Source organism: Talpa europaea (assembly GCF_964194135.1).
Source record: "Talpa europaea genome assembly, chromosome: 4".
NCBI lineage: Eukaryota > Metazoa > Chordata > Mammalia > Eulipotyphla > Talpidae > Talpa > Talpa europaea.
Window position 1 is genome coordinate 41,076,378 of NC_140070.1, and position 13,253 is coordinate 41,089,630.

The 13,253-nt window shown below is 35.0% G+C and overlaps 1 protein-coding gene across 1 annotated transcript in view; it reads right to left on the reverse strand.

The window, feature by feature from the left end:
• TNKS (tankyrase) overlaps positions 1 to 13,253 on the reverse strand; it is a gene marked incomplete at both ends in the record, with an annotated part of 159,975 nt that overhangs the window by 53,235 nt on the left and 93,487 nt on the right. The window contains 4 exons of the mRNA XM_084231387.1: positions 296 to 417; positions 5,188 to 5,374; positions 5,758 to 5,824; positions 7,566 to 7,660. Coding sequence (XP_084087513.1) covers positions 296 to 417; positions 5,188 to 5,374; positions 5,758 to 5,824; positions 7,566 to 7,660 — 471 coding nt within the window. The remainder of the gene's footprint in view (positions 1 to 295; positions 418 to 5,187; positions 5,375 to 5,757; positions 5,825 to 7,565; positions 7,661 to 13,253) is intronic.

A 13,253-nucleotide genomic window follows, 5' to 3' on the forward strand; every position in this document is an offset into this window, starting at 1 on the left:
TGCTGAAGGGAGCAGCGGCGAGGCAGGAGAGGTCTGCCACGCCATGTGGGTTTCTTCCTGGCCGACCAGGAATGGAACCCGCGCTTCAGAGGCTGCAAACAGCCTCTGCAGCGCAGCGCTCAATTCGCTGCACCACCAGGGAGGCCACCTGAACCAAATTTAAAAGCCAACGCCACTAATATTAAAATGCAAATTCTTGCCACTTCTAAGATAATTTGTTTCTGAAATGAAAATTTTATTTTGTCCTTATACTACTATTACAGACTGAAGGAGTGGATTAACAATAAAATCTTACCAGTGCAGTCTCATGAGACTGTGGTTGTTTGAAATTGATGATTTCCAAAGCAAGTGTTTTTTTAACTTTGGCTAGGTCTGCTTCTCTGGCTGCTTGTAATAGAGAATGTCCTTTAAATTCATCTGTTAATGGAAAATGGTTGAGATAAGAAATATTTTAAGCCTATAAAAATCATTAGCATGATTATAAATAAAATTTAAAAAATGATTAATTTTACATATTCTTCTATTTTACTAACAACAGCAATATGACATGATGCAAAGGATAAAGATGTAGCTTATGAAAACTACTGAAATATGTATGCTCGGAAATGAAGACTGTTTCATACTCTCAGAATTCATAGAGACACATATAAAAATACTCCAAAGAGTTTTCAAACAAACAACCTTATATATTCACCAAGGGAGAACCTGTTGGAATACTTTATACCTCCTAAATAAGCCAAATCAATTTTTTTGTAATATTACTACTCTTGCTACTACCATTGCCACCGCAACTAAATATAATGGCATAGAAAAGAAATTTCAGGTTATTCGCAAATTATTAATAGTGATTAGGTCTCGACACAGAAGATGGGAAAAATGATTTATTGGGGGGGGGTTTGCAAAAGTTTAAAAACTGCTTCAAATACAATTAACATTTATTATTCGTATAAGCAACGAAGCCTTTTTAAAAAGCATTTCTAAAATTTTGTATAACTAAAAATCCAATACTCCTATTTATTAAAAACATATAGACTTATTTTTCTGCTTTACAAGTTTAGTTTATATTTTGATAACTTATTAATAAAAAGCTGAAAATTGCTCTAGAAAGATGCAAGTAACATGTGACCTAATATATTATATAACACTTCAGGGCCTCTCATGTTTAGACATTTGCATCTATCTACCTGGTACTGAATTCTTTCCCTTCTCCTTTCCTTTCCTCTAACTGTCCCACGTCACACCTGCACATAACATGCTTTTTTAGCCACTACTACTCATTGCTCACATTCTCAACCAGTTTCAATTCTCTGGATAAGCCTTCTGACATTCTTTCCCTGTTACTGGATTCGGATTTCCCCTTACAAAGTCCACTGCACTTGCAGACAGGACATAACACACTATCTTATATGTTATAGTATTACCATCACCTACCACAGTGCTTGGCATATGTAGGTATGCAATAAATATTTGTTTCTGAATATTTATAAAATAAGCAATGTTAGGCTAGGTGGGAAAAAAACCAATTTTATATAACCTCTTGTTTACTGGTACTTTATCACTGCAAATTCCTCAAAGTATAGGATTTTGAAACTTTAGAAACAAAAGATCTAAGTCAAATGAAAGTTAACACATATAGTGCCTCTGTGGTGGTGCAAGGGGTTAATAACAGCACCGCACTATGAGCAATTCACAGCCTCTGCAGCATGAATTTGATCCCCGGCTGGCCAGAGAGCAACCCACATGGCGAAGCAGACCTCTCCTGTCTCACCCGCTGCTCCCCTCAGCAGTGTGTTTTAGTCAGTCTGCCTGTTCTGTTCCCCACTCTGTCTCTGGTGAATCCTCTCGCCCCCTGCATCTCTGACCTGTACCCCAGCTCTTGTATGCATAAATAATCTTTTTTTTAAAAAGAAAGTCAACCCATATATATATATATTTTTAAGATTTTTTTATTCATGCATACAAGAGCTGGGGTACAGGCCAGAGATGCAGGGGTGAGAGGATCCACCAGAGACAGAGTAGGGAGCATAACAGGCAGATAGACCAAAATACACTGCTGAGGGGAGCAGCGGGCGAGACAGGAGAGATCTGCCTCACCATGTGGGTTTCTCCCTGCCCAGCCGGGGATCGAACTCGTGCTGCAGAGTCTTTGGATTGCTTCATAGTGCAGTGCTTAACCCCTTGCACTAAGAGGAAGGCGCCCACATATTTAAATAAAATTATAAATTTTCACTTTAATGATAAAACTAAGATAAATTGAGTCAGAGAATCATAAACTACCACATCTAAGGAGTAGGATACTAAACAACTTTTCAGGTAAAGGTATGGAGAAATGCTTTCATGTAAAAGTATGGTTTGGTTTGGCTAATCAACCTACAGAAGTCTAAATTGAATTCAAATCATACTAACTTTTTCTCTAATGACAAATATTCTATGAATATCAAAATGATAAGAGCAACTCTACCTTTTGAGTTACTTATATATTTATTTATTTAGATTTATTTTTATTTATACAAGAACTGGGGTACAGGCCAGAGGCGTGGGAGGGTGAGAGGATTCACCAGGGGAGCAGAACAGGCAGATGGACCGAAGGCACTGCTGAGGGTAGCAGCAGGTGAGGCAGGAGAGGTCTGCCATGCCATGTGGGTATCTCCCTGGCCGACCAGGAATCAAACCTGCGCTGCAGAGGCTGCAGACAGCTTCGCAGCACTGCGCTCAACCCACTATGCCACCGGGGAGGCCCTTCAGTTACTTTTTTAAGTTTAAGAAAGGTGCTCAGAAGAAACTTCAATGTTAGGCAAATTTACGAAAACACAGTATTGTAGTACTAAGGAAATTTAAGGAACTATGATGCAATAGTGCAATTTAAACAGCATGATATTTTCTCAAATAACAAGAAGTATTCCTTATCTTTGTTGCTCTTTAAAAAAAGGTAAAGCTGTCTGTCCAAATTGATTTTCAAGTTTTATTTTATTGATGAATTCTCATGATTAAAAAGAATACCCAGAGTTCTATCAAGTATATAACTATTATTCTAAATGCAAATATTGCATAAAGGTTGTTTTCAAAACCTCTGTAAATTAAGAAGCTATAAAGAATGCAGTAAAACTGCATTCAGTTACTCAGATTCACCCTGAAAACTTAATATTTATAAAAAGAAAATGTCTTAAGGATTTCTCTTTCTAAATGCATTTTGAAACAAGAATAAAAACAACTTTTAGTATTTTTTATTTCTATATGTGCAAATTACCTTTTTCATTTGTTTTCATGAAAAACAGCAAAATAGATAGGAAAGAAAAAAAACAGATGTATGAAATGAAAATGCTACAAGTATGGGCATGATCAAAATACTGTTGTTTCCTATATAGTTTTCTTTAAAAGAATTCTGCAGTTATGAATGCTTAGTATAAAGCAATAGACATAATGAAGAAAACTTTAGTTAGAAGAAATTCTGCCTTTGTTAAACCCTTTTCTTCTTCAGGTAATTTCTTGGTAGAATCTTTTTTAAGAAAATGAAAGAAATACTGAGAAGGTTGAAAAATACTCTAAAATGCTCCTTTATAGAGTTGTACAAATTAGGTTAAATCGTAATGTTATACTGGAATCAGAGAGACCAGTGAAATAAAATCTCAAAACTCATAATAATATTCTTAATTTGCAAAACACTGAAAGGGAAAACAAGCCAAATGATCACATGAGGAGAAAGTTGTATAAACTAATAAATTTTGAATTTAATTTCAATTTAATAAACTTGCGGGTCAAATAGTATGCACAATGCACTGTGCTGTGTTGGGGGGTAAGTAGATATTTATAGGCCCAAATATCAACATCATTAACACTTTACTGGATAACAAGGCACTGTTCAGCTAAGAAGACAAAGTATAATAAAACCAAAGGGCTTTCTATGAATTTAAATTTCACTAGGAAAATAGAAAATACACATAGGAAAATGAACTATATGATGCAAGATAACAAATGACAAAAGTTGTATCAGTGGAAGAGAGAATGAATGCATTTCTACAAGGACTCATTGCTAAGACACTGACCAGTTAAAACCTGGTATGTACTAGTCTGCAGTCTAGTAGATAGCTGTTTCAGTACCTAAATAAGTTTAAATTTCCATTTAAATAAGATGAAAACTATAAGGAACTCTGTTTTAACATAATCTGGTTTAAAATCTGTTTAAACTTAAGATGTTAGCATCATTTTGAGCCTTTTTCTTAAGTCATCATTTAAAGATTTTCCCAGATACTTAAATTCACTGATCTGATTCTTAGAATACAAGATATAAAAGGAAATATTAACTACAGGATCAGTTAAAAATTAAGTAGGTGACAACTAGCTAAACTGAAACCTATATAGCCACAAGTAGAACTAAAAATATCTCAATATTTGATATGATAACTAAATGTAATATGCTGCCCTTAATGAGATCCTTGAACACAATAAGGACCTTAGATTAAAAACTAAGGACATCTATTTACAGTATGGTCTTTTGTTAATAATGCGGGAAATTGAGTATGAATGGAACTTTATGGAAACTTTCTGTACTATGTTTATAATTTCTATAAATATGTAGCTGTTCTAAAATAAGAAGTATGTAAAAAATGCATATAAGAAAACATACATACATGTAATATGTATCAGTATTTGAGAAGATTACTTCCAGCAAATCATAATAATGATTTTATTTAAATCTGGGCAATTGATTGCACTTGGCCATAATAAACATGAGAAATAAAAAATGATTTTGCAACCTGCAGGACTTGGGGGTTAGTTAGTGCTAGGTAATGTTATCATCTATTAGTACCAATAGCACAAACACATAAATTTATATGTAATTACTGCTGTAATTCTGGTTCCTGGCACACACTAGCTAATCAATAAATGACTATTGATTGCCTCATGCTCATTAAACTTATACATGAATTAAATTAGGCTGGAATAAATACAAAAATACATAGCATATGTATATGATTCCTCATTCCTGCAGGAAAGTGTATGATTACAAACAGTTTATAAAAGTAGTTTATAAAAGAACTAGTCATAAAAAGTTTACAGTACACTATGAAGCAGCGTATATGGGAGAATAGAAGAAAACTAAGAACAAAATTTGAGTCCTATAACTAAACAAAACTGAGACAGTCCAATTTACAACAGCAATGATGAAAGCAGGATCTAAGTACATACAAGTTAATCTCTCTCGGAGCTCAGGAGTTGGAGCCATATCCACAGCACTTTTGCCATGGCAGTTGACTAATGTAGGATCAGCACCATGACTAAGTAATAAAGAGCAGACTTCTACACGATTCTTGGAAGCAGCCTCATGGAGTGGAGTAAACTGCCAGAGATCCATAGCATTAACACAAGCTCCATGCTGTATTGAGAAAAAAGTTTTAGATCAGCAATCACTTTGCTAGATCAAATAAAATTAGAAAACATTTATTTCACTGTGAATTTCAGTTACAGCTCTTTGATATGTCAATACATGTTTTAATTTCAATTTTTAAAAACAACGTAAAATAAGTTGATTATTTAAAAAAATTAAGGCAGTAGTATTTTAAAAAACTATTTTATTCTCTTAAAAAAAGTTTTTTAAAGAAAAGGTTTATTAGGAAAAGGAGAACATGAGAGTCATCTGCATAGTCAGAGGCAGGCAGGAAAGCCTTAAAAATCTTACAGGCCAAAAAACCACATGAAAACTTAGGAGAAGTTTCATGAAAAAATACAATGGTATTCAGTTTCTTCAACTTCTCTTACCTTTAGTAGCAGTTCTGTGACCTCATAATGTCCATATGAACATGCATTATGAAGAGGCACAAGTCCGCTAAATGATAAAATGAAAATTAAAATCCTTTAATTTCAAAAAACTTATTGTCATCCAAGAAGTGTTCAGAAACATACATCTAAAATATCCTAATAAAATTATATTTTTAAATACTTAGAGGATACAAAGGATACATAGTTTATATTCAGTTTATTTTGTGTATATTATAATTCTTAAATATGATAAAAATGCAAATTAGAAAAACACTCAGGTAAAAGAAGAACATGTGCTAATTGCATGCTTTATATTCAAGTATTTACAGAAAATAATGTTAATTGGTAGTGAATTGAAGTATTCCCACCATTTTATTTCATACTCATGGTAATTTCCAACATAAGAATAAAATAACCAAACTGTCATAACTTGCAATAGTAAAGTATCATTCTAAATGAGTCAACGGCCCCCTTTTTGTGGTGTACTTCTCTTGAAGACTCACCTACTGTACACCCATCTGTTTTCAGACATGCACAAGGAAACAGAGATGTACAAGAGCATCAGGCATTTGTGCCCCTATTCTATTGGGACACCATTCACATATGGCATAAAACCTGCTGCAAGCAAGAAAGAAACAGCACCAAAAAGAGCAGATTTGAAATAAATGATTCCCCTTTTGATAATGGTCTGATTACACAATTCTTCCCTCACTTTTATATTTCCTAACGTGGAGAGGAGGAAAGTGAACCTCTCTTTCAGAGTTTCTCTTCCTTATATGACAGTCATAAGAGTGAAACATGAATCCTCTTTACCTGGGTAATAGGCAATTATGTTTTAGATATTAAGGTGGTATAGTGAGAAATGTTAACCCATCAAATAGGACAGCAGACCTGATTCACTGTCCCTGGAGACTAGATAGGAAACTGGCAAAAAGTTATTCAAAATTCACCTATTATAAAATAAACTTCATAACTACTTTATTGGTTCCCACTCACCTCCCTCCCATATTAACTTTCATAATGACCTTTATCACCTTTATGGATTTCTCAGTTTAGATGCCCAAGATTTCATGGGGGGGGATGGGGGGATCAGACTATCCTATACTTATGATTTTGATTTATGAATGCGATTATACTTTCTTACCTGATAAAAATGATAGCTTTGTTACCGGACTATCAAGTTTTTTTTTAAAAGATTTATTTATTTGTTTGTTTGTTTATACATACAAGCACTGGGTACAGTTAGAAGGGCAGGAGGGTGAGAGAATTCACCAGAGTCAGAGCGGGGAGCAGAGTAGGCAGAAGGACCAAAGTACACTGCTGAGGGGAGCAGTGGGCAGCAGGAGAGGTCTGCGCGCCACGCGGGACCCTCCTCCGGTGGGCGGGGAGCAGCTGGGGATCGAACCGGCGCCGCAGAGGCTGGGGGCAGCTTCGCAACCCAGCGCTCAACCACTGCGCCACCGGGGAGGCCCTGGACTATCAGGATTTTTAATTTGTTTTATCAGTCTTTCTGAAATATGATGAGTTGAAAATTAACTGCAACTAAGAAATTTTAACTTAAAATAACAGAATGAAATTAATTCTGTTAAGTTAAACCAATTTGGAAATTATTTTGAAATGTACCCTCAGTAGGTAGGAACATGAATATAAAGTCAAATCAGGGTTGCAAGCATTCTTAAAATGTTCCACAAGCTGTAAAAAAATGGGACGTATTACTTTCTTTATCTAGTGCTCAAAACCATATGTTGAAAACAAGGCATAATAATTCATGAATGGAACCACCAAAGGAAATAAACTGATGTACCTACCCTTTGTCTTTTGCATGTACGTCAGCACCATGCTGAAGAAGAAGCTGAACTATCCGAACCCTGTTGTAGCCTGCTGCGAGATGTAAAGGAGTAGACTAGAAAAGAGAAAAAAAAAACAAACACATCCCCCTCTTTAGGTAAGTAATTCTCGTTTTGCCACTTAATCTTCTCTATTTAGATTTAAACACAATGAAAGTTAACATAGACAGAAAACACCAAGTTGAAGTGTCCAAAATTCCACATTTCATAATTGGGTAAAACAATTTACTCACCTCTGTAGTAAATTCTAATTTCATGCTATTTAACCAGTTTTCCTAAGCCCTACCTTACTTCCACATTATTTCTTCTTTCTTTCCAACATGAAACACGCCTACTGTTCTGAGAAGCCATGTCAGGGCTAATATTTCTCATATCTGGAAACATTCTTCCTTATCCTACTTAAGTCCTATCCACCTTTCAAGTTCTAATTTTTATTTTTATTTATTTATTTTTTTTAAATTTTTTTTTAAAGATTTATTTATTTATACAAGATTTATTTATTTATTTACACAAGCACTGGGTACAGTCAGAAGCACGAGAGGGTGAGAGAATTCACCAGAGCCAGAGCAGGGAGCAGAGCAGGCAGAAGGACCGAAGTACACTGCTGAGGGGAGCAGTGGGCGGCAGGAGAAGTCTGCACGCCATGTAGGACCCTCCTCTGGTGGCCGGGGAGCAGCCGGGGATCGAACCGGCGCTGCAGAGGCTGCGGGCAGCTTCGCAACCCAGCGCTCAACCGCTGCGCCACCGGGGAGGCCCTCAAGTTCTAATTTTTAAACGCCAATTCTAGCTCTCAAAGTATTAATTCTCAAAAATTCTCTTAAATTGGAAATGTGAAAAAAGCATCCCTAAAGAACTATTTGAAGAAACTTTAGTGGAAACAGAAAGGACCAGACTCATACTATGTGGATGCTAGCAATGGGTCAAAAATAATTGCTATATTGGATGCAAAGAGATATGCCAAGTGTCTGATTTTTCTAATTTATGTACTATATATGGAATATCAATACAAGAGGAAAATAGCTTCTTCCTAAGTAATTTTGCAACATTTTAATTTGAACCAAGTTATTAAAAGGTTCTCTGTTCAAATTTAATATAGTAATTACAATAATCAAACTTATCATTAAAAAAATCAGAAATAACATTATTTTAATGAAAAGCTTCTCTTCAATCAGCAATTTTCCTACCTTTCCTCATTTATGTAATTTAAATACTATCAGCCTTTCACATAGGGTTTAGTATACTTCAATGTACTCTCATTTTTCCTGTTTTCTATTTAGACGTTGAAATTTAATAAAATTTTCAATTTATTTCTTTTACATAGTCCAAATGTCAAGATACAAAAGAATTACTAAATGCTGTATTATCTATTTCTGCTTTTAAGGCACTCCATAGATTTTAATATATTCTGACAGTCTCTAAGTTTAGGAAATATCTTTGGGCAGTAATAGCTAACATTGAGGAGGTTCTTGAACAGGAAGCCAGGAAACCTCATTACACTCCTGGATATTATGAGCCCTGTGCAAGTTCTATTACCTACGTATCTCAGCTTCCTCAAGTATAAAATGAGATAAAGACACCCATCCTAGTTATGTCAGAATACAAAGATAGTTTTCCAAAATATATAGCTTTAAAATATGAAATATCATAGATAACTTACATAGGTATATAAATATTTCACATATATATAGATTAAAACTATTTTTTATTAGACTGCATGCTCATCCATGTTTGTTTTAAGATACATGTCAAATGTTACTGCAAATGATACCTCTAAGGCATATCAAGTTACTTTCAGGATTACATTCTCCCTTCCTTTAATCTTTTAAAGATGCTGGGCTTCACTACCTTCTGGCTTGTTTTGTTTCACAGTAGAAATCTACCATTTTCCTTATCTTTGTTGCTTTATATGTGTTGCTTTATATCTTTGTTGCTTTTTCTGTTCTCGCTCCTACCATTCTCTCCTTCTGGGACTCCAATTATACACATATTAGGTTGCTTTCAAAGCTCACTTTTAAGTTTCATTAAGTAGGACCAGAGAAGCCTTTAGTTTAGGACTAGTTTTCCCCTTCTACTGAAGTACTGCCCTTCTGAGTTCTCTATTAGAGTTAATGAATTATGAGATTTATTTACTCTGGTTGGTGGACAGAATAATTACATACTTTGTAGAAGTTGGTATGAGTCAATACTTTTGGGTGGTTGCTTGATCAGTCTTAGGTAATTTTACCTTATACCTGTGTAAATAAGTACTCAGCTAAAGACAGTAAGTCAGCCCTTTACAGATCTCTGGAGTTTTGGTCTCTGTGCAACTCTCCTGTCTCTGATCTTCCACCTTGTTCTCAACAACCTTGGTTTCCTCAAACTCTAATTCCATCTTCTCAACTCAGGAAGGCTAAAGAGCCTCTCACTGAATTAAGGCCTGGAAATTGCTTATGAGAAGCAAGCTGCAGCAATCACACAATTCATTTTTTTCAGTTTTTTTTTAATTGAGGTAACATTGGTTTACAATACCAAATGTGATTCAGAAGTATAGGATCACATCTTTTCATACCTTATTTGGTTACTATTCTCAGGAATTACTGCCATGCACTGCCTTATGAACAATTTCTATAAGCTTCTATTGGACACATTTTGTCTAGTTTTATATTGTTTCAGGAAGGATGGTAAATTTAGTGCTGGTTACTCCATCTTGACCCACTTTTAGGTCCGAATTGAACTTTATACTGCAGTTGGGAAGGCTTTTTCTGAGACAGTGACTGCTTTGCATGACTGAGCAATGAGTCAGTAAGCTGACATTTAATATTACATGGAAAAGGTGACACCTTTATTGCTGATACACAAAATTTTCTACAAAACTTTATACAAAATTTTATTTGTATAGTTGATTCATTAAGTTTTCATTTCTTATTCTTAAAAATGAACAACATCCCTAAGTGAAAGCATACATGGCATTTTTACACACACTATTTAGAAGAACAAAACTAAGAAAAATATAGTCTCCAAACTTTTTAAAATTATTTACAATGTTTTATAAGTAGTACTACAATTTGTTTCTAAACTGTTAAAACTTGTATAATTCAAATAAATAAGAAGCCTCTGTAACTGACAAGGTAGAAATTGGTAAGAGTCCTAGAAGCAGCTGTGAAAAATGAAGCTAAGTAGTGAGTGTCAAAAATTATTAGGAGAAAATTTGATAGAAAACGTTGGTAGTAAATAACATGGCAGTTTTCAGTTTGGAAATGTCAGTGACAGATGAAAGAAAGGAAGGGAATAAGGGAGGGAGGAAGGAAGGAAGAGAAGAGATGAGCAGCGAAAAGCAAATAAAAAAGAGAAGGGAAAAGAACCTAGAGGAAATTGAGGCTTGGGTCGGAATTTGAAGTGCCTACCTGATGCCCTAGTGGTAATGTCACTAGAATTCAGGAAAAGCAAAGGCTGAAAACAAACGTGGTCGTCACTGAACTCATGTAATACATTATGGCAACTGCCATGTATCTGAAACTATTAAGAGACAGCATGGTAAACAAGAAAGTCTCATTACTTTGTCCTATGGATTTTCTTATTCCTTACAAAGAGAGTCCCTAAATGGAACACACACACACACACACACAATTTATGGACTTTAAATAAGAAGTCAAATAACTAGAAAAATGAAACAAATACAATTTAGTGTGACAAATACTGTAATAAAGGAAGTTCAGAATGTTGTGGGCTACTAGAGGTCACATATGCAAACCACTCTAGGGGCTGATAGAAAGGAGTGAGGTCAAAGAAGAGTCTTAGAATATGAGAGTATAAACAGAAATCAGTGAAGCAAAAGGGTGGGAAACTTTATCACAGGTAGTATAAAAAACACAAAATGCCTGGAAATGGTATATTTGAGAAACGAAAGAAAAAAAAAGATAGTGGTTAAGAGTAATGCATGAGATTGGAGGAGACTCTAAGAACACTGAGAGGCTTAAATGACTTTAAGCTGAAAAGCACTTAAGACTGGAGTTTTGGCACGATCATGCCAGTTATTGTAGAGAAAATAAACTGGGGAGGGAGGGCAAGATGATATGCAGGAAGATGTGACTACAGACTGCTGAACCAATCTAGGAGAGATGACAGCATTAGTTAGCAAAAGGGTAGTAGCATCTAAGTTATGGTAGCTGAGTTGTATGGGTAGGTGAATACATAGGGAGAGTGAGTACAGAACAAGCTGGATGAGACTTTCCAAGTAGTCATCTAAGTGGATGCTAATTACGTACACTAAATAGTATGCTTGAAGGCATATAAAAATTCATCAAATGCATGCATTAAATTTGAGGAAATGGTAGAAGGCAAATAGAAAAGCACAAATTGAGAACAAAGCATGATTTGAACAAGCATGTATTACTAAAAGCCCAGAGGTTTTTCCCTTAGAAAAATAATTCAAAATTAAACATTATATATACACCAAATGCCATCTTTTGATGCAAGCAATTAAAATAATGTGGCCTAGGAATAAATTTGTCACATTGTGCCAACTTTACACCTCAATTGCCAAATGGCAGAGTAATGATAAAAGTAATTTTCTAAATGCTAGGACAATTAACAGAGTCCAATTTCAATTTTGAAATAATAAAAAAAGACACATTTGTAAAATATTCACATGTTACTTGACTCTTGTGGTTGTAAACTAGTAAACCCAAGAATCCAACACTAAAGACATTATCATACATAGGACAGCAATCACTGCCAGTTTGCACAACTCAGATTTATTCTCTAAACAATTTTTTCTGTTGGGAATATTTTAAGTCAAACAGAACTGATAAAGTATAGAATAACTGCAAAGTACATCCTGCCTATAAATCTAAGTATTATTCTAAGAGAAATATTATTACTAATAGTTTCACATTGTCAAATATTGACTGAAAAAAAAAATCCTTAATTAAAAAAATCCCGCAATTTGGGCCTCCCTGATGGCGCAGCGGTTGAGCGCTGGGTTGTGAAGCTGCCTGCAGCCTCTGCGGCACCAGTTCGATTCCCGGCTGCTCCCTGGCCACCAGAGGAGGGTCCCGCATGGCACGCAGACTTCTCCTGCCGCCTGCTGCTCCCCTCAGCAGTGTACTTCGGTCCTTCTGCCTGCTCTGCTCCCCGCTCTGGCTCTGGTGAATTCTCTGACTCTCCCGCTCTTCTGACTATACCCAGTGCTTGTACAAATAAATAAATAAATCTTTAAAAAAAAAAAAATCCTTCAAAGTTTTCTTCTTATAATCAGGGCATGAGAAAAAATAAACTTATGTATTATGAAATATATTGACAGAAAGATTTATCTTTCTTTACCTATTACAACATAGATTTCCAATGCAGTATAAGGATTAAGGTAGTAATAATTGTCCCACACATAGTAAGTGCAGGCAACGCAATGTAAGGAAATGAGTAAAGGATTTTAAGTTGTGGGTTTGCATTTTTGCTTAGCAAAATTTATAAGATACATGGCTTTGGTCTAATTTCTTAGTGTTCCTCAGTGTTGACTTTAATATCTGTAAAACAAGAATTATAATTTCTACCATACAAGACTGTTTTATAAACTATATGTATATATACACACACGCACACTACATACTATACTATATATAGACTAGTATACTATATATATTGTATATGTGTAGATATAAGCTATATATAGTA